Raw genomic sequence first — 26,243 nt, 5'->3', positions numbered from 1 at the left:
CTTTGCACACCCCAGCTTAGTTTTGATCCCAAGTAGCACCACAAAGGAAAAAAGACAGTGGCGGCACATGCCTCCAGTTCCAGCACTTGGAAGGCAGAGGCTGGCAGATCCTGAGTTCAGGTCAAGGTCACCCTGCTCTATATAGTGAGTTTCAGGGCAGCCAAGGATATGTAAAGAAACCCTGTCTCAAAGAAAACCAAAACAGGAGGAATGAAAGTAGAATGCCTTACTTACGCCATTTACCAAAACTAACTGCATTTCAACAAGCAAACATAAACATTTCAGGCATTTCATGATTTCTCTCATGCATATTTTCATACTTTGGTGTTCTTTGTGTATCCTAGCACACTGCAGCTCTGACCAGACACCCAATAAGAACTCGGGAGTCATAAGAGGCCAGCGGTTATGTTGCAGATCAGAAGAAATGTAGAAAAAAAGGACAAAAAGCAGCAAAATAGAGAGGTAACAATGCAGGGAAGGCATGATGGCCGAAGGCACCTGCACTGTGGGCGTTCAGTGAGTCCAAACCCTAATGTGAAAACTGTATCTCTGGGAAGAAGTGGCAAAGCCCTTGACAGAGGTCCACAGTGGACCTTGCACAGTGGCAAGCAGTCTGAGCCAGAAGAGTGCCAGGCTCTGGCCTGACTGAGCCACATCTGGGGTGACCGTGCTGGAAGTAGACAATAGCCAACAGGTCTTTCAGTCTTGTGTGTTATGCGAACCCACTAGAGTCTGTTAACAGCTGCAATCCAGCTGCTGTATCCTACCATTCTGCCAGGGGAGATGAGGACCAATCACTCCTTGCTCTGGTTCTGACCACCCAAGAGAGAAGGTGGAGTCTAATCTGTTCTGTATCAGTGAGTGTTTATCCCTATCTTATGCCTAAATATATTCCTGAGACCCTTTAACAGATTCTCATGGTTTCACGTAGCAAGTGGCGTCCGACACCAACATGACCTGAGCCCAATGACCTGAGGCAGTGGTGCCCTCAGCTGTCCATAGGGAGAGGCAATGGTCTACAGGCAATCCTCATGGTCCACAGGCTGTCCTGGTCCTGACTTTCAGTTACTTTGTTTTATTTCAGTTGTTTTCTTGACTTGAAATGGAGCCTCACTGTATAACCTAATCTAGCCTCAACCCTGTAATTCTCCTACTTAGCTATAGACCACTGGGATTCCTGGTGCAGGCCACCATGTTCAGTTATCACTCCATTTCTTCAAATGAAGGGATAGCTTGCCTCTGGCCTAAAAGGAGCACATAAGCAGAAAGGCTGGTATGAAGGCAGCATTCACTCCCACACAAGCTCACCCTTACTAAACACAGACCACTGAACCCAGCATTTTCTTACCTTGTGAAAGAAGGCAGCACCTGTCAGCACCATGGACAGCTCACAGGAGTAGTTGGAGTTGTAGAGCCAGGACTGGTGAGGGATGTCCCAAGCATGGTACCGGCCAGGGAAACCCACAATACGATCACGTGCCTCTCTCCACACCCTTGAAAACACACACACTTAAAATGAGCACTTTTATCTGGCCTGCTTTGATCCTTAGGTGTTTGCATTTTCCTTTTATTTCAGTTTCTTCTTTAAAAAAAAAAAAAAAAAGACAAGCAAATCAGATAAAAACTACATACACAGTGTCATCCGTAATCTGATTATCACCCCCAAGTGTCTCTCCAGTGTCTAGTGGGAAGATTACATGATAAATATCTCCAGAAGGGGACAATCTGCTAAGAATCAGGAGATTCCAATTCCTGTTTCATTTCTTTAAAAATTTGTTTTCAATGAACATGGCACATATATTCCACAGAACATGTATGCAATTTCGCTACCCTGAGTTCCTGTTCTTCCTGACCCAGAGGATACATGTGAGAAGCACTCAGATACCACAGGCAACCACGGTGGTGAGGAGAACCCATTTCCTAAACTAAACAGGACCCAGAGAAACCCAAAGTGTAAAGCTGTCCACAGACCATCAAATGTGGGCATCAGTTAAATGCAAGAGAAATAAATGAGAGAACTGAGCCCAGCTCTGAAAAATCTGAAGAAACTTGTGTGCATGCATGCGTTCATGATGTACATGTAAAGGTCAGAGGACAACTTTGTGGTGTTGCTTCTCTCTACTTTTATTCTGGGTCCAGGATCAAACTTAAGTCACTAGGTTTAGCAGGCAAGCGCCCAAGAGAAACTTTTATATCACTCCCAAATCTATAGCTAAGTCAAAACAAATACAATCAGTTCGCAGTTTCACTGGCTGAAATTGGAGCTGATAGCATTTCAGTCCCAGGGGCTGGCAGCTGCAAAAAGGCCTCAGCGACTGCAGCAGCCTGAGAACTCCTAACCGCTTCAGGGCACTTCAATCCCCAAAACGGAGTTTGAAAGCAGCTGATCTCGCAGATGACAACTCACAACTTCCTCCACAAAATAGGGCCTTGTAAGGTTTCCTTTTTTAAACAATGGAATTTTTATTGTGGCAAATCATCTTCATTTTTTTAAGGGTATACTATCCAGTGGCATTAAAGACACACAACTTGTGTCACCATCACCAACATCCGCCTCCAGGATCTACCAACCGTCCTGCACTAGAAATCTGAGTTGCTACTCATCTTCCTCCGCCTGGCTCACACCGCTCTTATTGTCCCCATGAAACAGACTTCTAGTTGCTTCGTCTGAGTGGACCACACAGTGTCTCTCTCCTCTCTGTTTACACTTCTGACTGTTACTGTGATTCTCTTTCCAATATGAAAGTTCTGCATGAGCACAGAGCGAGTGAAGATTGAGTGCGACAGAGGTGCTGCCTGCTACACACCCAACGGGGAGCCAACAGCTAGATTATGAAGACCTCAAAAATGTAAACAAAGGGAATAAGACATACAAATGGGCAATAATCGCATGAGAAACTGTCTGACACCCTTCATTATCAGGAAAATGCAATCAAAATCACCTCGTGGGTTCACTTTACACAGTCAAAATGGCTATCATCAGGGAAACAAACAAGTTCTGGTGAGGAGGTGTGGACACACAGGGCCCTGACACATACAGGAGTCTAAGTCCCGCCACACAGAAAATCGGCATGGAGTCCCCTCAAGGAGTTAAAGTACAACCTTTACTGAAAAGGATCCAAGGCCGCTTCCTACAGAGACACATTTACTGTGGCATTCTACAGAGGCCCCAGGTGCCCATCCATTCATAAGTGGATAAAGACAGTGTGGCACACAGACACAGGAACAAAGAATGAAATCATGTCATTCTTAGGATCATGGATGGAGCTGAAGTTCATCATGTGAACACGAAATAAGCTGGACTCGGGAAGACAAATATCTTTTCTATCAAGTGCTGATGCTAAGGGGAAAAGGACATGAAATTAAAGGTAAATGGAGAAGACAGGACATAAAGGATGAGTACACAAATTACAACCTACGGAGGCACAGAAACGCCTACAATCAAGTCCCTAGCTCCATACAACTGATATAACCTAATGAAACCTAAAGCAAGCACACTGTGCCTTTCACTCTGCCTTTCCTGCCTACAGATGTTGGTTGGGATCTACCCCTAAAGACAGTGTCTCAGGTCGGTTTTTGAAGGCTAACCCCCCCCCACATTCTGAATGGGTGCTAGAAGATACACTTGAAAGGGATTCCCTACTTTCTCGCCATTCAGAAAAGGTCAAAAAGCTACAGTTGACAAAGTAGGCCAGCACCTCTGTGAATTCAAACTCCTCAGAGCTGGGACTCCTATCTCGGTCATTCTTGGGAGGGAACCTAGGAGTGACTGAAGTTCTCTTAACACCTCATGGTCACATCCACAGCTCCCAGCCCCTCAGCAGGCATTAAGTGTGTCCTGACACATCAAAAATAACAGTCATTTCCCACCATCAACACCTGCAGTGGCAAAGACCATTCCTGGAGCTCTTCTAGGCTTTTCTCCTTTCCTAACAGGGAAAGCAACAGCTGTTAATTACCATGGACACCAGCCCAGTTAGCAGGACTTTCCTTTTTCAATCTCAGTCATCCACCACAGAGGAAGCAGGGCACTGCAGACCTTCTGTCAGAAGTAAAGATGCTATTTCTGTCATCTGTGCCTCAGCAGCAAAAGGATGGAACAGAAGACAGGGAAACGCCATGGCAGTAGACTCCTGTGCTTCTCAATGAACTGCCTAACAAACTAGTCTTTCCTAATTTATATGAACTGAAACTGACAAAATACAATAAAAATGGTTTTGTAAGTGCTACTAAGAAACACAAAATGATAAATTAGAATTTATCAAAATTTAAAAACTCTGTGCTTCTAAAAATGGCACAAGAGTACAAAGTCAGCCTGCTGGGTGGAAGGCTCTGCACATCTCTCTGACACAGAACACACACACATCTAGAATAAGGAACTCTGATAACTCAGTAATAAAGGGATAAATAATCTGTCAACCTGATTACATCTGGAATTTACTAAAATCCCAAAATGGACAGGCACGCCTGTGAGGGATTTTTGCTGAATGTGAATAGGGAAGAATTTCTGTTAGTTATGTTACTCTGAAGAACCCTGACAATATACAATCCAAACAAAAGTAGGCAAAATATCTGAATCAACATCTCTCTAGCAAAGGCATTCAATATTCAATGGTCAACTAATTCATAAACACCTGAAGAGACGATCAACATCATAGTCATTGGAGAAAACAAATCAAAACTGCAAAGGGAGACTGGGGAGATGGCTCAATCCATGAAGTCAAAGCTGACTTCTGGCCTCCAGACGTGCATGTACATGCACACACATACCTGCATGTGCACATCTATCTTGAACTACACCACTTCACACCCACTTAGGATAGTCATAAAATAAAACTCAGTAAATGTATGCACTGGCAAGGATATAGGTCAAGTGGCATGCTCGTTAACTGCTGGAATGTAAAAAGGTGCAGATACTTTGAAAAGCAGTTTATTAGCAGGCCCTCAAAACACCAAAACATCTGCCCTCTGGCCCAGTCACCCCACAGCTGGGTATGTACCCAAGAGAAATGTTCCTATCCAGATGCACATGAACGGGCACAGATAGCACTGTGCTTCACTGCCAAGTTGTAAAGACCCAAATGTCCATTAGTACAATTAAGATAGACAACACAGGCCTGGTGATGAGCACCTTTAATCCCTGCACTCTGGAGGCAGAGGCAGGCAAATCTCTGCATTCAAGAGCAACCACTTATAAATTGCAAGTTTCGGGGCAACCCCAAAACTACATAGTGCTACATAGCGAGACCCCATCCATTTTTAAAATGATTTATGTGCATTGCTTAGTGTTCTGCATGAATGTTTGTGTGAGAGTGTCAGATCCTCTGGAACTGGAGACAGAGACAGTTGTGGGCCGCCCTGTGGGTGCTAGGAATTGATCCCAGGTCCTCTGGAAGAATAGCCAATAGTCTTAACCATTGGACCATCTCTCTAGTGAGTCCTGAGACCCTGCCTTTAAATGAAGAAAGAAAATGTGGCACATCCATACAACGGGAATGAAGTGCTGTTGCATGCTATGAGATAGATGCCCCTAGAAACATAAGGTGGAGTGTAGAAACCCAGCCACAGGAGGCCACTTGTATTCACAATAGGAAAATCTACAGTTCAGTGGTTGCCTAGGACTTTCAGGGCTGGAAGATGACAGAGGGTGGTTGATGGATACAGTTTCTTTTGGTGATAATGTTTTCTAAAATGGACTGTGATGACTGTATAAAAATCTACCCAACTCTATACCTGGATGTATGAGTGGGATTGCACATAAATTACATCACTGAAAACTTAGTTTCAAACAAAATGTTCATCCTTGGGTGTTACCACCAAGGCAAGTCTAAAACACCACTTCAATTAATCCATTCATTCACATATGTTTGTAACTGACATTGTTCTTTGTGATGGAACAGAAATTAATAATACATTTTCCACAGTGACCCCTGGGTGCCACAGTGAATGCCAACTTTTTGAAAAGGTTCTAAATGCTCAGTGAGGTATCTTACTGACCTCACTGTGGATGTTTCACGTACTGACCTAAGCCCACACACCAGTGATGACCCACTCAGAACCCCCAACCCACTTCATTCTCTTACAGGCAGTGTAAGCCCCAGACCACCTGCACAATGAATATTCTCTGGTATCTCAACCCACTCCTATAGATCATGTACACAAGCTACAACTTCCCCCATCAGACCCTAGGCTGTACTGGCTCACCTTGTTCATTAATTCGATTAGACACAGCCCTGGATTGTGTCTGTGACTGCTCTGACCTCATACGGGGGGACTCGTCCATTGACGAATTTATAATGTGGTTGGCTTTATTGGGAGAGGGTAGGATCCTAGTTGGAAGGGCAAGCTTACTGGGGACATGTCTCGGGGGGAGGGGGGAGGGGGGACACCCTGACCTGGTCCCTTTCCAAAGTCAGCCATTTCTCTGCTTTCTGTCCGTCATGACAGAGAATCTTCTCTCCACACATTCTCCTTGCCTTGCATGTGCATGGAGCCAGCCACCCATAGACAGGGTGCTGCAGAACCTGAGTCAAATCAATCTTTCCCGTGTTGATTCTGTCAGGTATTTTGTCATAGCAAAAATTAACTCATCCCAGGGCGTTAGTGAGAGAAGCGCAGGTTCTCAGGTAGTCCCCAGCACACAGCATGGGTTTAACACTTCCTCCTCCTCCCTTTTCCTGTTAGTCCCCTGTCCCGCTTATACTTCGGGGCCAGTACTCTGGCTCTGTCCCATTCCTCAACAGACAGTCCTTCGTTCCTTCCACTATGTAGAAGTTGGTTCTCACTCCTACAACACAAACCTATTTCCTCATCTCTAGGAGGCTGGGTTTAAGGAAGACAGACCTGCAGGTCCGGCAGAAGCTAATTTCAGACTCCCACCTCCCTGGCCCCAGAGGAAGAACCTTCTGGGATCAGAGAAGTCTGAAAAGGATAATTGGGAGTCAGCCAAACCACTGAGACCGGAGACCAGCCCCATCCTACAATGCCTGACAGCCTCAGTTTCTCCTCTGCTGTCAGCTGAGAATTTCAAATTGGCTTTTATCACTTTTCACACTGAAGTGTTTGAAAATCTGTCCCTCACCGAAACCCAAACATGATTTCATCATGACGGAGGTGAGCATCGTCATCGATAGACAGTATGGCCTCTGTCTCGATCTCATTCCAGGGCAAGAATCGATTGTTCAAACTGTTTTTCTCAGTACGGACAACCTGAAACGAAAAGAGGAAAACACAAGGAATCAACACTACATCACAGATGTCTCAAAGTGACTTTAGTTCAACTGGTGAATCTAGCATGTGCCTCTCAATGAAGCTGCCTCCCATTCAGGACACACAGGATGGTCTCACACTAACCATCAGCCATTGTAAACTGCCTTTCTCATGAAACAAACACTGAGGATTACTTTATATAATGAAGAAAGTCTAGGGGATTTAACGTTTCCCAAAAGAACACAAAGTGGCAGGGCACAGCTGAGTCCAGGTCCCAGAGCTCGGGTCTACTCGATTGCTCCCAGACTTTAAAAGGACACTTAGAAATTCTCTTGCATGTATCTCATTTCTGGCTGATACCACACGCACGCACGCGCAAGCACACACACGCACACACACACTCACACTTACACTCTAAAGTCTTTGGGAGACAAACCTTTTGAGGAAGGTGTTTATCAGTTCACCTTTGTGGAGCCCACCCACAGTGTTGACATCTACCATCTACTGTGCTCACTATGCATCCAAAAGCTTTCCCTTTCTTCATAGGGGTGTGCACACCAGGTTGACTTGTTCTGATGCTCAGGGAGGCATCTGCGCTGGGTCTTCGGACAGAGTGTTACTTTGGTAGAGGGATAGAGGAAAAATGTTTCAGTCAGGAGACTTGGCTGAGATCAAGGGTAGATAGACTTCTAGACCTGGGATACACTTGCTGCTTGGTGTCAGGAGGAGGTTATCCTTAGTGCAGGGCAGATGGCCACGGAAGTGAGATGACCATCCAGCTTTCTGAGTCCCTGTGACATCCTCTTTACTTTCTCAGGGTAAAATGATGCTTCCTCATTAGTTGGACTAATAGTTAAGGAACTTGTGGTTTGAATTAGATATCCCCATAGGTCTGGTTCCCAGCTGGTGGCTGTCTGAGAAATTCAGGTGGTGTGCTTGGCTATAGGAAGTGTGTCACTGGTACATGAGTTAAGAGTTTAGACTCGATGGGCATGGTGGCACACGCCTTTAATCCTAACACTCAGGAGGCAGAGGCAGGTGGATCTGTGAGTTTGAGGTCAGCCTGATCTATAAATTAAGTTCCAGGACAGCCAAGGATGTTACAGAGAGAAACCCTGCCTTGAGAAACCATACACACCACACACACACACACACACACACACACACACACACACACACACACACACACACAGAGTCTCTCTCTGAGTTTCCTCTCTGCTTCCTGCTGGTGGGCCAGCATGTGATCACTCAGCATGTGATTGCTCAGCTTCTCCCCAGCTACCATGCCTGCCCCTATCGTGTGTCCCTGTCATGACAGATTCTTGATCCTCTGGAACCGAAAGCCCAAATATACCCTCCATTCTGTAAGCTGCCTTGGTCATACTATTCTGTCACGGTAAGAGAAAAGTAATGACTTCAGTACTATGAACAAGGGAGTTATCACAGTGCCAACAGTGATGTCACTGTGACTTGCTCCAGCCCAGCTCCGCTCAGGACTGTTACCTGAGGGGAGGGGTGAAGGTATTTCTGTTGGGCCCTGCTGTCAGTTCTGGAGAGAACGTCTACTTTGCGCATGTGCCTGATTTTGGAGGTCTTTGAGTGGAGACTGGCTGAAGCCCCTGCTCTTTAATGTCCAAATCCCTGGTCTGCTAAACGGCTAACTTGGCTAACTTGACGAACGTCTTCAAACCAAAGCCACCATGGAGAATGTATCATTAGTTCCTGTTCCATCACAGAAAATGACATCAATTACAAACATATATGAAGTGACAGATTAGTTGGAGTGCTAATTAGACAGGCTGCAGCTCCACAGGTGGTTCAGTCCCATTAACACCAAGAAGGGTCACAACTACACTGCTCCAGATGTCAGAGCCCAGCAACAGACTAGCCCCAGGAATATTTAACCACTTAAAAAAAAAAAAAAAAAAAAAAAAAAAAAAAACATCCCGGTTTGTAGTCAGGGGTCTCCTAAACTCAAATTCAGTGGTAACAGAACAAAAAGGCTAAGTTCTGGGTCAGGGGACAGACTGGCCACTTAACAGGCAGAGATTACCAAACTGGCTAAAGTAAAAAGAGACCGACCATTCTAGAGAACAGAACACAGAAGAATATTGCTCAGTGGTAAAAGACTTGCCCCCAGTGTGAGGCACAGCCGGAGGGAAGCCACCAACGCCTTATTCTTTGTTCCCCAGGGAGCAGAAAGGTGGCAGGAGTGGCAGGCCCCAAATGCAAGTCTAGTGATGGGTGACGTTAAGATGCTCTCGATTTCAGAGATGTTATCACGTAAGATCATGTGACCACCTGAGAGGATGGAACAGGGTGACTGTTCACGCAAACTGCCTCATCATTCATTTGCTTTCCTAGCATACCTTGCATCTACTCAAAACACTGTAATTCAGTCCTGCAGAACACAGCCACTCCTCAGCCCAGAAGATGTACACAGAGAAATTCAACCCCTCAAGCTTCTCTTTAAGACTATCAGTTCTGTGCATTGATTTCCTGCATGATGATCTTCAGAGCCTGAGCATTTGGTATGACTCAAAGCCTAGCTACAAGGACATGGCCAGGACTATCGGAAATAGGAACTCCACTTGCACCAGACAAAGCTGCATTTCCCAAGAGCCCCAGAAGATGGCTCTGCACGGGTGCAAAGACAGCTGCATGACTACAGAGCCTATCTGAAAAGCAGAGCAATTCCACTCCACCTCTGATGGTGTGAACCTGGTGACTCCTTCATTGTCTGCAGAACCTGGAGTCAATTACCAGCAAACAACCAAGCTCTGGTCCAAAAACAGGGACAAGGAAAATGGAAGTGATGAGGATGAGCTGCTGCCCAGAACAGACAGAAGTTTTCATTTGCAAACTGCAGTTCACAGGGGGCTCCTTGCTCACCCTTCCCTACTGCACTTGAGAAAGGGTCTCTCTATGTTGTCCTGTCTGTCCTGGAACTCACTATGTAGACCAGGCTGGCCTCAAACTCAGAGATTCACCTGCCTTACCTACCAAATGCTGGAGTTAAAGGTGTATACTATCATCACACATAGCTCCTTCCTTAAGACCTGAGTAGGGCTGACCACAAAGCTGGGAATCCAACAGCAAACAAGATCTGGCCTGGCTTCACAAGCAAGTTTGTGTATAAGTTCACTGAATTCCATCCCTGGGATGTCTGTCAAAAAACCCAAGAGTGAAGAAAGGGAAAGTTCTGATTCAGAAACCTTAGGGGAGGTTTCACCTTTAATCCCAGCTCATGGGAGGTAGGAGGGGGAGGGATGTAAACTGAAGGCCAGCCCAGCTGAGACCCTGCCTCAAAACAAAAACAGATGCTGGCTTCAAAGCCATAGTGCTTAATCGCTAGACTGATGCTCAACAACTAACCATTGTCGGTTTGGGCAACAAAATCCTCACAGAAAGACTCAGTCATTCCTAAACACAAGTGCACACAGATCAACACTGGCTTCTAGAATGTAAAAGAAACAGGTCAACTAGAAGAATTTAGTAAGATCCACATTTTTGTTGCTATTTGTTTCAAATTACAACAGTAATCCTCCACCCTGAGTACCCCCCCAAAAAAAACCCCAGCTGTTTCTTCACGTTGTGCCTAAAAGGTGTATTACAGACTTTGTTTACACTTCAGTAACTCCAAGTTTCTGCTTTAATTACAAGCCTGGCACCGAGCAGAAGGAATGACACATAGTGACAGCACAGAAATGTCCAGTACCGTGTCATACAGACAGTGGAGGAGTAAGTGGGCAAAGGGCATGGGAACAAATCAGTCCTGCAGTTTCCAGAATATGACAACAAACTGGTCAATTTACAGACTGAACCCTCAACATAATAAATAATACTAAAGGATGATAATGAAACAAATTAGGAGATCCTTAAGTATTTGTTTTGTTTTATTTTTTCTTCTCACTATGTTATTCAGGCAGGCCTTGAACTCAATTTGTAGTCCAGGCTGGCCCTTAACTTGCAGTCCCCCTGCCTCCAACTTCTCGATTACTGGGATTACTTGCATGTGCCATCACATTTGACTTCTAACCTAGCTTTCCAAAGGGGGTGGAGGTGCAGGATCTACTGGCCTATGTCAATCAAGTTGGAGCAACTCTCAGTAACAATTGCTTGTTTCACACAGCACACTCCCAGGTCAGTTGGCCATCTGTTACCGTCCTTCACAGAAGTCTTGACCCCCGTCACATCTTCTCAACACAATGCAGTGGGCCAAGATGGCAATCCTAGCCTGGAACCTGCCACTACACTCGTCCTTTACGTCACTAAGATTACACAGGCTCAACCCAGCCTAACGGCATCCAGCCTCTACCAATGTCACACGCACAGTGCATTTCTGTAGCCAACCTCATCTCAGACCATCATACAGAGGAGAGATGGAATGAGCAGCTGCTTCCTCTAACTTAAAGCAAACCACAGAGCTCAAGAATGAAGAGCTTGAGGCCTAGGAAGCTGTACCCATCATGTCTCTAACATGTGAGCACCAACATCAAAGTGAGGTCATAAGGGCACTGGCTTGGTGAACAGATGGGAGGAGCCAAAAGGAAGAAAAGCAAGGGGGTGGGATTAAGAGTAGCAGTGAGCTGGTTTTCATTCAAACTATGAGGCTAATGCAGCACAAAAACAGTACATGTTTTAACTTACGAGATGAGCCTGTTTGAACTTTTAAAAGCTGACGGGCCCTGTGAAAGCACTAGTAAAAAGCACTAATTAGAGGGTTAGCCTCCAGGGAGATGATGCACACAAAGGCCACACTTAGCACCGAGAAAACACTGAAACAGTTAGAGAGCTAGGCTTGATGTGCACCTCTTTCCCAGTATGCAGAAGAGTGAGGCAGGAGGAACACAAACTCAGGACCAGCCTGGGTTACAAATGGCAAGTTCTAGCCCTAACAGCAAGCCTCTGCTTTCCAGCCGTTAATACTGCTCAAAGTCACTGCATCCTGAAACTGGCACAGCCTTGCCTAGCCTGAAACATGCTTTACACATAGTTATTTTACAGTTTTAATTTTATACATTATATATTTATATTATTTACTCATAAGCAATCTTGCGTCTTTTCAGGAAATTTGGGCTTGGTACAAAAGAAAAGCTATGCATTAAATTATAGCTGGAAATCCTGAAACCTACTCCTACTTTGGACATCAAGGTGTAAAACTTACTTTGAAAAGCATTATAAACAGAGCTCTTGCTGACCCTGACACCTGCCTCCACCAAGAGGGTCAGCAATTTCAACTGTTGCTCTAAATACCTGTTTCCCTTAAGCAGGAAGCACAATCAAAATATTTAGCCAACTAGACTGAAATTCTCTAACTTGAAAAGTCTTTCCTTTTAAAAATAACTAGAAAAGACTACATACTACTACAGAAAGTGTGTTAGAACGGTCCATTTGGAGAATTTCTGGCATTTCTAGTTAGGTATCTTATTACTGCAATGGGCTGCCCAGAAATCACGGGGGACTCTCATTTCCCACCAGATTAAAGAAAGGATTAGTTCTGGCAAGTTCTCTGGAGGATCTCAGTCATCGCTTACAGGAAATAGGAAGCCAAGTCTGCTCTGCCATCCACCGTATGAGGAAAGCCGTTGCTCACAAAACAGCACATTTTAAAACTCAACACCTGTGTTAGCCACTGTTCTGCTGCTGTAAAAAGATATCATGACCAAAGCAACTGTAATAAGAGAAAGTATTTAACTGGGAACTTGCTTGATGTTTCATAGGGTTAAGTCCATCATCACCATGGTGGGAGCATGGTGGTAGGCAGGCAGGCAGGCAGGCGTGGTGCTTGAGAAGTAGTTGAGAGCTATATCCTGGTCCACAACAGAGAGCTAGACACTGGGCCTGGTGTGGGCTTTGAAACCGCCTCCAAAAAGGTTTCAGTCCTAATCCTTCCCAAACAGTTCAACAACTGGGGACGAAGCATGCAAATATATAAACCTACAGGGGCCACTCTCATTCAAATCATCATAACCCAAAACAAGAAAAGATGCACACTTTACTTGGGTAAGTCAGAGAAAGCTCACCAGTTACAGTATACATCATGCTACTGCTGCTCTGAAAACATTGCAAAGGTAGACCGCATGATGGTGCACACCTTTAATTTCAGCACTCAGAAGGCAGAGGCAGGTGGATGGATGTCTTGGTACATAGTGAGGTCCAGGGTAGCCAGAGCCAACTATGTAGTGAGACAGTGTCAGAAAACAACAAACCCAAAAGGAAACCTTTTAAGAGAATGGCTTTTCCAATGATATCAGCGTTTAAAACACTGGACTAGACCCAGAACCCCTTTCTAGACAAATCATCCCAAAAAGCTCTGATTCTTCTCAAGCACAATCTAGTAATGCACAGCCAGCAGACCTTTAGTCCTTCTTCCTTCCTTTTTCTAGAAAGAACTTACAATGCAGCTAAGTGCTTGGTAGTCTTAAGAGCAATGGAGTGCATCTCCTAGATGGCTAAGTGTGGTACTGTAGGCTGACAGGCAGAGTCCAGAGAAACCACACTCCCCTACACACTCAGCTAATGTGTCCCCTGTACCCATGACTCAGACACAGCAAAGCATTAGTACAGCCTGCAAGATTTTCAACTCTCAAGTATCAAAATCCCCAGCTTCCAGAGGCTTCCACTGTACCCCAGGAGAAGACCTGTGCCACTTCCCTCCTTTGGGAGTGGCCGAGATGGAAGTCTCTGGACTTGAACATGCTTAAGCACAGTTCCTGTTACCCACCAATTTTGGCGAGAGCTAGAGAAGAGACGTAGAGACTACACAGTGCCTACTAAGTGCCCTAGGGCAGCATTCTCTTACTACTATCATCAGTATGGAAGATGCCCAAAGGATAACGGAGGGAGCTTTGTGAACCTTCATGGCTCCAGCATCAATTCCTATTGTGGGGGGTACCAGGGAGACTTAGGACATGCTGGGCAATAATGGAACCAGCATAGCCTGAAAAGCAGCAAGCAAAAACTTCACAGGGAAAGGAACCTAGAGGGGTTCATAAATAGATAAATATGCCAGGCCAGCATGTAAAAGGCCCTGGGCTCAAACCCTAGCACAAGGATAACACACACACACACACACACACACACAGAGTATATTCACCTCTGCCACTAGTGAGGAAGCAAAAGTGATAAAAGCTAGAAAAGGCATTAAGAGTGTGGTACTATTCCACGCAGTAAAATGTACTGCCCATTTCTATTACCATGATGGGAACACCAATGTCTGGCCACAAAAGGTCCTCCGAGGGCAGCTTGGGAGAGTTCCATACCACCACTACCTTGTTGAGGTAGGGGAGGCCGTTGAGTCTCTCCAGGGAGTTCATGAGCACTTCCTCCCGCTCATAGGTCAGCATCACAACTGTGAACTGCTCCCGCTGGACATTGCCTCCGAGTGCTGCCTGGAACTCCTTGCCAGAGCCCCCAGCCCCACCTCCAATGGGCCGAAATCCAGTCCCTGAGCCCAGGAATTTGGCCTCAGAGGGCAAGACAGGGTCAAAGGGTGTGTGGGGGAAAAGATGGAAAGGTCCAGGTGCAGAGTTCCAGCTACGGTAACAGTCTGTGACAGTCAGAGTAAAGTTGCGGAGGTATTTGGGTGAGGCATAGGGTGGTTCTGTCTCTACTGGCCCCAAGTCCAGGTCCCCATTGTCAGCCATGTTGGGGTCAGTTCCGGCTGCTTTTCCTGAACGATGGGGGATCTCAGCTGCTACTTCTTCCCGGATGGGAGCAGCCGGGATCTGGATGCGAGTCCTAATCATGGCCAGCACGGTATTAAAAATACTGTCAGCAGTGGAGAAATAGGTTTCCCAGAGAAAGCGGCCTTGCCGCCTCATAGCCAACAGATCACTGTCTGAAAGACTTCGTAACAGGAAGTGAACCTCTGTAACGCGTGGCTTGGGTACCACCAGGGCAGCCTCATTCCACTCCAGCATGTCATGGTACGGGAGCTGTACCTGCTCCCCCAGTACAACTGGCACAGCTCCCACTTCCAGGGCTTCAAAGAGCCGTGTTGCACACCCAGATGAAATAAGCAAGTGCGGGTCCCCAGGAGTGATGATGAGGGCAAAGGTGGAGAGCTTCAGCAACTCCAGCCGGTCTTCCCGCTCCCCACAGAGTGCCCACTCGGTAGGCAGACTGGGCTTTGGCTGGTTTTTACACGTAAATTCTACCAGCACCTGATCTAACTTGCTGTCCTGTACAGCCTTTAGGGTGGCAATGATCCGGTCATCATAGTCGGCTGGAGGGTCACCCTCCATTTCTTCCTCAAAGGAACGGGCCTCCTGAAGGCTGGACCTCAGGGACTCGATCTTCTCACCCTGGAAAGTGAAGAGATATTTCCGCTTAACTGGCACCTGCGGTGGGATTTCCATGAAGTTGGGTTCGGACATGGCATGGACGAGTGGTGACACTACCAAATCAAAGCCAGGCCTGTACTGGGCAGCATAGAATGTGGACTGGGCCACCATGGCCCGGCCTGTACTGACATTGTACAGTAAATTCTGTGTGTCCGACTTCCGGGACAGGTTGATGATGACATGGTTGTGTCCATCCGTCCTCCAGTGTGGCAGAGAATACAGCTGCTTCTCAAGGTCGGTAGGCCGAAGCACACCAGGCTCCTGCATTTCTCCCAGTAACACCACATACAGACAGGCAATGGCTGCATTTTCTGTAACATAAACATTGGCTCTCACTGTAGCCTGGAAAGCCTGCTTGACCAAAGGGTCCAGATAGCTCCCAAAGGCAAACTGGTCACTGTCATAGACATAGACGGGAAAACCAGATGTCAGAGGACAGCGAGAGTAATCAAAGCAGTTGTGTAGCCGGCAACCCCGAGTGACCTTGGGGGGTGGGAGGCCAGCATCATCCTTCTCGGGGAGCAGTCGGATGGGCAGGGACAGTTTGGGCTGGTTCTGGGCCATCAGCTCCTTGTAGGAGTGCTCTGTCTGGCTAATGACGTTCTTGAGCTGAAGCAGATCCTGCTTGGCGTTCTCTATGCTCTTCTTACAGGCTTCGATCTTGAGGTTAAGTTTGGCGATTTCACTGTTCAGCTCCTGCCGCTTGGCTTCGAGCTGTAGAAGCTCTTCGCTCACAGACTCACGAATCCGACAAAGATCTAGAACATGCTTGACCTCACAGAGCTCGTTGCCAGCCCGAGGGCCAAAGATGCGCTTGCCAGCTTCATCTGCCTCATCCAGAGTGGTGAGGTAATAGTGAGCGATGAGGGGGAAGAACACCAGGATGATGAAGAGTGTGAAACTCAGCCACGTCAGCCGGATACGGTTGGACCAGCGCAACATGCAGGTCTGACCACCATTCCCCACTCCCCCATTCCGCAACATGGTATAGCCTGTCATGAGTTCTCTGTGGCTCTTACCCACTCTGATCACGTCGGATCACTCGCCATAACCATGAGTTTGTTTGACAAAACTCAACCTCTTTTTCACACACAAGTTTCTGGAAGAGTCAGTGTGCTCCCTGCACAAGGCACCAAATAAAACGGAAATTTCATTTTCCTCAGCTGTGACTCAGAAGGTCTCCAACCCCAGTCAGGCAGATCCTAAGTATTGGCTGTTGTCATCAAACAGAAAAAGGTACCACATGGCTGATGGGATGAAAAGGAAGAGATCCATGGTGTTAAAATCCAGGGGAAAGGCCCTGGGCTCGGAGGGACTGTTTTAACTGCCATAGCTTTTGTCCCTTGGCTTTGTTGACCAGCCAGTATACATAGCTTCTATTCGAGTTATGCAATGACTGATAAAAACAGCTGGTAGTTTGAAATGCCAGCCCTGTCCTCCATGTCACTACCAACAATCAGGCCTGCAAAAGAAGGAGAATCTTGTCAGTCTAGAAAAAATTATGTTCAAAGCTCCATTACCATCCCACACGCCAGCCCCAGCACAGTGGTTGCTACCTGACACCTGGGCATCCCATGAGATAAGAGGAAGCAGCATCGATAACCTTGGCCCTCTCCTAACATGAAAGTCTCCTTGTGAACTACTCAACAAAAACAACTCTGAGAAGCTCAATTTGTTAAATTTAGAGTTGAAAAGAGTTAAGAGAGCTCTTTTGAACTTCACCCAGAAATAGATAAAAGGTATTCTTCAATTTGCCTCTATTTATCTTCCATTAGCAGACATCAGGCACTCTTTCTTAAAATAGAAACAGTAACCTGGTCTTTCAGAGAGAACAGCATATTTAGAAATGAGAGGCATCATCCTTCATCCTTTAGGGACCGTCCGGACCTGCTGTCGGCCCTCATATTCAGTGACCTAATCTTGTAAAATGGAGAGACGTGCATGCAGATAACAAGGTATTATCACGCTATGAAAATAAGTAGAGGACATGAGGTACTGAGACTCATAAATCCTGACACAGCATCCCCAGTTCCCTCACCAACCTCTACAAGACCAACGCATGGACGCTTTCTACCTACATTCCCTTCAAACTGAAGTCAAGTCATGCTACTCTATGCCAAAAAACATTCCACTTCATCCATGCACTTCTTCACACAAACACATTCACAGATAGGGAGAGTAGCACAGCCATTCTAGGTAGCACACAGGAGGCTGAGGCAGGAGACTCTTGAAATCAAGGCCAGCCTGCACTACACAGTAAGACCCTGATTCAAAAAAGAAAACAAAAGTGTGTATGACTGAAATATTTTTGTTGTTGTTTTGTTTTTTTGACACAGAGTTTCTCTGTATAGCCTTAGCTGTCCTGGATCTTACTCTGTAGACGAGGCTGGCCTCAAAACTCACAGAGCTCCACCTACCTCTGCCTCCTGAAGTGCTGGGAAGGTGTGCACCACCACTGCCCAACTGCAATCTAACATCTGTCAAGGAGAATTGCCTAGCATGTGTAATAACCCTTGACCTCAAACTTTACAGACTCTAAGAGACGAGATAAACAACTGAAGAACATTCGTCTATCTTGTCAAATCTGTGAAGACAATCCCCAGCAGGGGGAAGGGAGATGGGAAGAAGAACCAACTTCAGGAGCACTTCTACAAGCAGTGGACTGGCTCAGAGGCTAAGCCACTCCCAGCTTCCATCTCTGCTCCAGACCCACAACTGTTAAAGTCTGATAAGCTCTTTTCTACTTTTAGGTAAAAACAAAAAGTTGATGACAATTTTACTAAGGTTTAAGGAGAACAAGTTATCAGGATGACAAAAAGTAAAACAAAATCTACCCTTGAAATACAAACTTTGGATAATTTAAACTTGATAAAGAGGGGCTGAAACAATGGCTCAGCAGTTAAGAGTGCTTACAGCTCTTGTAGAGAATCCAAGCTTGGTTCCCAGCACTCACGTGGGGTGGCTCACAACCACCTGCAACTCCAGCTCCAGGGGCTGCAAAGCCTCTGGCCTCCACAAGCACCCATGCTTATGTGCACAAATCCACACACAAACACATGATTTAAAATAAATCTCTGGGGCTGGGTATGGTAGCACAAACTTTCATCGCCATTATTCATGAGGCAGAGGCAAGCAGATTTCTCTGATCTTGAAACTACCCTGGTCTACATAGCGTGTTTTAAGGCAAGACAGGGCTATATAGTGAGACCATGTCTCAAAAAATAAAAATGAAAACAAATCTTCAAACTCCGATAAGTGATGGGAGATGTCATTCTGTATATGTTTCTCATACTGGTTAATAATAAAGCACTGTTGGCCAATAGGAAAGGAAGATAGGAGGGACTAGGAGACAAGGAGGAAATAGGAAGTAGGAAGGAGGAGTCAAGATGGAGAGTCTGAAGAAAGCAGTATGCCGCCGGCTCCCCGGTAAGAGAAATACATAGATCAACAAAAATGGGTTAATAATTAAGATAAAGCTAGCCGATAAGAAACTAGTAACTGGCCAACAGGATAATATCAAATACAGAGTCTCTGTGTGTTATTTGGGGCTGGCGGCGCAGCGGCAGGACAAAACCAAGCGGCAGGCAGAAAAAACCGTACCCCTTACAAATGGCGCCCAACGTGGGGCATAAGAACTTCCACTTAAAATTTAACAAAAGCTTAAAAAAGGGTTTTAGAAACAAAAGAACAGAGACAAGCAAGGTTTCTTGGTAACAGCATTTTTCCCGGTTGGACTCTGACTTGCTAGAGACAAGCAGATATTCGCGCGGCTCCTTTAAGGGAAGGTTCCTGACTCAGCTTAAATGGCAAAAAAACGCACAGCTTTCAAACAACTCTACTAACAATTCATTGGCGTGTATGAGAGATGGCAATGGCAGTGACCACATCTCCAAGCCGGCAGCATGCTTTCTGGGTGGCAGCGCAGACCAAGGTGGTGAGCACAGCTCTCAGTGCTGGCGGTAAAAGTACCCGCCACCATCTTTGGTAAACCGCGGCAGAAACAAAGACTTTAATTTTAACAATGTTGTTGTTTAACAGATAAAGACTCATGGCCAGAAAAAGATATAGATTTACAGTAGAGACAGATTCACATTAAAAAAAGGTGCTAAAAGTTTACAGTGTGTTAAAAAAAAAAATACATAGGCTTGGGAGAAAAAAATAAAATGGTTTTAAATAGACAAAGAGGAACTGGGTGTTGTAACACACGCCTTTAATCCCAGCACTCAGGAGACAGAGGCAAGCAAATCTCTGTGATTTGCAAAGTAAACCTGGTATACAGAGTAAATTCCAGGACAGATAAGAGTTACACAATGAAACCCTATGTCAAAAAATAAAAAATAAAAGTAAAATAAAAAATATAATAATAAAGCCACGTAAAGATGAAAAACTCAGAGAGAATCTGGTTACTGTATGCTATTGTGTTGTCTCTACATTGTTTGACTGCTGAGAAAATAACAACTGATAAAGGAAATGCTGCTGCATTAATTCAATTTATGTATTTTAAAAATGCTTTGACTCAAAAATTTAAGTTCAAGGACAAGTTACTGGGGAAAAGGATTTCTATTTTTGTTTCCACAGAAATTGAAAAGCTATGGATTCCTTCCAGACTAATGTGGTTTGATCAAGCCAGGCCCCCTGAAACAGAGTTCCTGATGATCCAACATTCAAAACAGCTTGGACAAAGCAGCCATGCAGACTACAGCCATCTTCTCAGGATCCCCCCATGACAGCGCCCCCTGTCAGCAGAAAGTAGTTTGGAAAGAACGACGCCCAAATTCCCAAATATTTATAAATGTTTGTTTTCATTTAAATGGACTTGGGTATAAATGGTTAATGATCACAACCAATATCTTTTTAAAGGTAAAAAGGGAATTATGGTATAGATATGAATACTTTGTATTGGAATGGATTTTCATTTATTGATACAATTTAAGGTCAATTTTGTGATGTATATATTTCTCCTTTTGTTTAGGTATTGTGTTTATATAGTTCATTCAGAAACATATTGTATAATGTAGTACAGATTATAGATAATTACCTATGATAGTCCAAGCTTAGAGTTAAGTTAGTTAGGTTTTTCAAGATACACAGAGATGTATTTGAGATAGATAGAAATTCTTCAAACCTTTCAAAGACCTACAGAATATGGCATTTAAAGTGGTTTAGGGTTTTTGTGACAGTGAGACATAATTGCTCTTGGCAATACCACCCGCACCAGAAAGGAAGATGAACATCGAAAAAATGCATTATGAAGTTTGCTTCCAATATGGCAAGACTAGCCATTTGGACAAGATACTGCTCTTGTCTGGACTGTTTGACTTTATGCTGTATAAACTGGACATGCAGGACCCACAGGAAAGTGACTCCTGATTCAAGATGGACATTGCTACAGAGATCCTGCTTCGTGGAAGAGTCTTCGAGACAGTATGCAGGACACGGAGAAAAGTGACTGACAAACTGCCAATAAAGAAGACAGTTTAAAGTTTTCTGCTTTACTGGAGAGTCTGTCAGACATACTATGGCCTATGGGCTGAAGATGGAAGATTACAGAAGAACTTCGGGTGACTGAAAAGGCAAGATGTCTCTGTCATTTCTAGAGCTTATATATTATCCTTCTGTGGTCTTTGAAGGAGTTAAAGACAGATAGTTATAGTTATAGTTTTCCTTAGTATTAAAGATAAGTTACTTTAGACACACAAAGATAGGATAGATGATAAAATAATTTCTTCAAATCTTGCTAAATGTTAATGGACTAAATAGTGTTAACTGTGATTATTTGATAACTGTTATGTGATATATTTTGCTATGTTAAGGTTAAAACCCTTCATGTTATTTTAGACAGAAAAGAGGAGATGATGGGAGATGTCATTCTGTATATGTTTCTCATACTGGTTAATAATAAAGCACTGTTGGCCAATAGGAAAGGAAGATAGGAGGGACTAGGAGACAAGGAGGAAATAGGAAGTAGGAAGGAGGAGTCAAGATGGAGAGTCTGAAGAAAGCAGTATGCCGCCGGCTCCCCGGTAAGAGAAATACATAGATCAACAAAAATGGGTTAATAATTAAGATAAAGCTAGCCGATAAGAAACTAGTAACTGGCCAACAGGATAATATCAAATACAGAGTCTCTGTGTGTTATTTGGGGCTGGCGGCGCAGCGGCAGGACAAAACCAAGCGGCAGGCAGAAAAACCCGTACTCCTTATAGATAAGTAACATCTAGGCAAGCATCCCACATCAAGATCTGCATTTCTTTGTTTCTTTTGAAGACAGGGTCTCACTGTGTAGCCCTGGCTGTCCTCACTTGTAAACCAGGCTGGCCTCAAACTTACAGACTTGCCCACCTCTGCCTCTCAAGTGCTGGGATTAAAGGCATGTGCCATATGCCCAACTCATGAGCCCCATTTCTAAAGCACTCACATAATCCCTTTATTCAAATGTTTGTGCTTCTGCTGTAACGATGAGTAAATAACAGAATAGAGAAGCCAAGACAGAATCCAGGCCGTGCAGCCAGTGCCTTCCCCGCTCCCCTTACCCGGCAGTTCTTCCTTACTCTGCCTTATGCATTATGCTACACATGAATCTTCAAGCAGCTGACACCAGAGCTTGCTCTCTCGATTTAAAGAGAAAATGGAAAGGGACTGTTGGAAAAGTGCTCACCACTGAAGGTGCTGCTAAGGAGTTTAATTAGACTTTCTGAAAAGGATTCCAGTGCAGATCCTGTGGTCACAGAGCACACTACCAAGCAGAGCTCTTTGGAGTGAGCAGGTACCACTGACAAACACCAAGATAATGGTTTTTTGTTTGTTTGTTTGTTTGTTTGTTTTTTGCATAGGCAACTGTTGCTTGCTCAGAGTGCTGGAATGTGTGAAGCAGAATACTATAAGCTGTGGGCAGTATACAAGGACTTTCAGAAGTATGCACTGAGCTCTTTGTAGGTGAGATGTTTACACCTAGAATGGAGTTTGGGACAAATGGGGCAGGTGAGAAGCACCTGGGGGCATAAACCAACCAGCATCAGCCGGGAGCCAGATGTGCAGGCACCTGTCATCCCACAGGGAGGAAGCAAAAGCAGGAGAACCTTGGGTTCTACTCATCTGGGCAACAGGACTCCCAATGCACCCAACATACAGGCAGAGTTGACAATGGAAATGAGTGTTTGAATGGAAATGGATTCTAAAGAATTTCATCCACTAAGTCCTATCTCCTCCACCAGCATGAGCCAATTGTGTGGACTCTGCCTCCTTAACATCGACCTACAGTTTTCAAGCATAAAAGGAAGAGAAACCCTTGACTTCTCTTCTGTTTCTCTCTCATCTAGAAATAAATGCCAACACCACACTTGGGCGGAGTGATCTTCGGTGCTTCTCAGTGTGGGTACATTGTGTATCTTCCTAACCCTCACCCGCCACAGCCCTAGTGCCTGCCAACCTGCCCCATCCCTGCCTACACTGCCCCCATATACTGCAAACTAGTCAGTTTCTCCTTCCCTTAGGAATGGAATGTGGCTTCTCACTGCACCATCCCCCAAGCCCAATTTAGCCATCACCATCCCCCCTGCTCATTCAATCTGGGCTACACTGCCCCCTTGCAGTTCACCCACACCAAGTTCTGTACCGCCTGACAACCTCATTCTTGCTGTTCTGAAATATTCTGCTTTTCCTGTTGACGCTCATGCCGAAGGCCCATTTTCTTGATGCTCTGACTTTAAAGTTCCCTTTCTCAGCCCCTGACACTTGCTGAAGTTAACCTACTTTCTTTTTACTTCCTTCCTCCTCTCCCCTTTCCCTTCCCTTCCCCTCCCTCCTCCCTCCCCCCCCCATCTCTTTTTTCTTTCTACCTCCCACACTAAACCCTACTCCCTGAGAGCAGGACCCTCGTCTGCTCCAGCCTGGCTATGTCACCACTGCGTCCACTGTGAGTTAATGAATGAATTGTGTCACTGCTCAGTTCCTCAGTCCCTTAACTTCTATGGGGGGACAGTTTTAGTAACCCGCCCACATCTTTGACTCATGTTCTTTTTCTGTCTTGGGGACATCCAGTCTTCCTCCTACCTCACACTTAAAAGTATTCTGGAAGGCTCTCAGCATCATCTGTTAATGAAGCCATATGCTTTCATGATGTCAGGCATCACCTAGAAGCCACACCCTCAACACTTGTCTTGCTGCTCTGCACTCAGCCTCTCCCGAGGTCATCAATCACTTCAAGGACTTCATTTTCCAAATAACTTCTAGCTCTGCCCGCAATTCTACATTCCTCCACTCAGAAACTATGTGCTGTATTCAGGAAAGACACACCCCAGAGCAGCCAGCCCTGGATGGAACCCCACAGTTAGATGCCCATTTTACCCTGAGAGACAGTTTTCCCATCAGAAAAGCACCAGTGCCTTTGCTCAGAAAGTCTGACAAACTCAAGAGACAGCATAGCATGTAAGCACACAGACTGGCTACAAGCTTCAGTTAGTTTTCAATCTCCAGCTCCTATGTCTATATCTGGTCTCCTGCCAATCTTGCCATTCTTATTGCAATCATAATCATGATAATACAGTTGCAATAATGGTTTATAACAATTTTGACACTTTCCCCTGTTTAATTATTATTTTGCCTTCACCCTAGTTCTAGCCCACAGCAACCACAGTTTACCAACTTATCCTGTGGATTACCAAATTCGGTTTTTTTAAATCTCACTTGGGGTGAATTTCCCTGGGCCATCCTTCAACTCCCCAGTCTACCCTTCTACTACACCCTGTCCACTAATGACTGCAGTCCACACACTAATTTCAGAAACAGGATATTTTCAGTCCATGTCACTTTCTCCCTCCCTTTCCATCTTATTTCATATATTATTTGTAAAAATTAAACAATCTGGAATGATGGTAAATGCCTGCTACTTGGGAGACAGAGAGGCAAGAGGACCAACATGAACAATGTATGCAGACTCTCATCCAAAAATAATTAAATGTGATAATCCCAACCGTCCGCGGTCTTAATTTCCACCATGCCATCATCCAGTACTAAGGGGCATTTGCCAAAGTCAGCACTATGTTTTCCGATTTTCAGCCTCAAAAAGTATGAGTGAGATCAGGCCATTCAAAACTCCAGGAGGATGGGCAAGGACCTTGTGAAGTCCCACCCCTAATTGAGGTGCTTGTATAATGAAAAGCTGCTGGGATTGAGATCAGGAAAATAGCCCTGTTAAGCTGCCCATGCTCTGGTGGATTGCCTATATCCATACACAAGAGGACGGCGTACTGGACACTGGGCTATGAAAAGAGGAAAGCTGGAATGAAGATGTGGGGCTACTAAAATTAACTACATTGTATATATGTATGCAGTTCCCAACACAAAAAAAAAAAAAAAAACAGGAGCTAAATAAAGCTCTTTATTTTCTACATTACTCAACCTCAAGTATTTTGTGACAACAGCAGAAAACAGACTAATATGGTATTATAAGTGATCTAGACAGAGATGGTTTACAGCACAAGGGTTCTCAATCTGTGGACTGCAACCCCTTTGAGGGTCAAATGACCCTTTCACAGGGTCGCCTAAGGCCATAAAAAACCACAGGTATTTATATTATGGTTCATAGCAGTAGCAAAATTACTGCTATTAAATTGCAAACAAAAGCAATTTTATGGTTGGGGTCACCACAACATGAGGAACGGTAGGTATTAAAGAGTTGATGCATTGGGAAGACTGAGAAACACTGATGTGGCAGCATATGCAAACATTATACCATTTTATATAAGGAGCTTGAGTGTCTGCAGATTTTTTTGCTGGTTTTTTCTTTGTTTTTTGTTTTCTTTTGTTTTTTGGTTTTTCAAGACAGAGTTTCTCTGTGTAGCACTGTAGACCAGGCTGGCCTCAAACTTACAGAACTCTACCTGCCTCTGCCTCCCAAGTGCTGGGATATAAGATGTGAGCCACCACCACCACTCAGCTCCGATCTCACTTTCTAAGAGGAGGTTTCTTACCAAACCTTGTGCTTACCATTAAGCTATACTGGCTGACAAGCAGGTCCCAAGGACGCTCAAGCCTCTGCCTCCCCAACACAGATGCGTGCCAGCATGCCACTGCCCCTGGCTCTTACACGAGTGATCAAACACAAGCTCTCCTGCCTGTGTGGAAAGCACTTTACCAACTGAGAGATCTCCCCAAGCCCCAAGCTCTGCTGTTTGAAAATCCAAAAAGTATTTACTTGTGGAAGGTTTATTTGGAGAGGAGTTGGTTCTGTGTTACTTAGGACTCTTTGAACTTTCTGAATCTTAAAGCTTCTGTCGCTCACTAACCTAGAAATGTATTATCAGCATTCTCTGAATATAGTCTGCCTCTCCACCTACCCCCTTGAGTTTCTATCTGACACCTGCCAAAGCCTATTCCGGCCTCCATGCCTTCTCATCTCTTTCATAACTCTCACTTTGTGCTGCCTCCTGGCAGTTTCTTCACATCTGTCTAGTTTAGGAATTGGGAAACTTTCAGCAAAGGGCAGGACAGCTAATATTTTAGTATGTGTGGGGGTCACATAAAATATCTGCAGCATATTTTAGGCGTTTAAAATGGGGGGAAGGACCTGGGGAAATGGCTCAGAGGCTAAGAGCACTTGTTGCTCTTGCAGTGGACCCAGGCTCAGTTCCTAGTAGCACGTGGTGGTTAACAACATCTGCAACTCCAGTTCCAAGGAATCGATGC

At 45.0% G+C, this 26,243-nt stretch overlaps 1 protein-coding gene across 1 annotated transcript in view; it reads right to left on the bottom strand.

Moving 5' to 3' along the window:
• The window catches only part of Extl3 (exostosin like glycosyltransferase 3), a 42,508-nt gene that overhangs the window by 4,707 nt on the left and 11,558 nt on the right, over positions 1-26,243 (bottom strand). The window contains exons 2-4 of the mRNA XM_051195505.1: positions 14,409-17,019; positions 7,082-7,209; positions 1,349-1,493 (exon numbers count right to left, since the gene is read on the bottom strand). Coding sequence (XP_051051462.1) covers positions 1,349-1,493; positions 7,082-7,209; positions 14,409-16,556 — 2,421 coding nt within the window. The 5' untranslated portion in view covers positions 16,557-17,019. The remainder of the gene's footprint in view (positions 1-1,348; positions 1,494-7,081; positions 7,210-14,408; positions 17,020-26,243) is intronic.

Source organism: Phodopus roborovskii, unplaced genomic scaffold, assembly GCF_943737965.1.
Source record: "Phodopus roborovskii unplaced genomic scaffold, PHOROB, whole genome shotgun sequence".
Lineage (NCBI taxonomy): Eukaryota > Metazoa > Chordata > Mammalia > Rodentia > Cricetidae > Phodopus > Phodopus roborovskii.
This window is presented reverse-complemented; position numbering and strand designations above follow the sequence as displayed.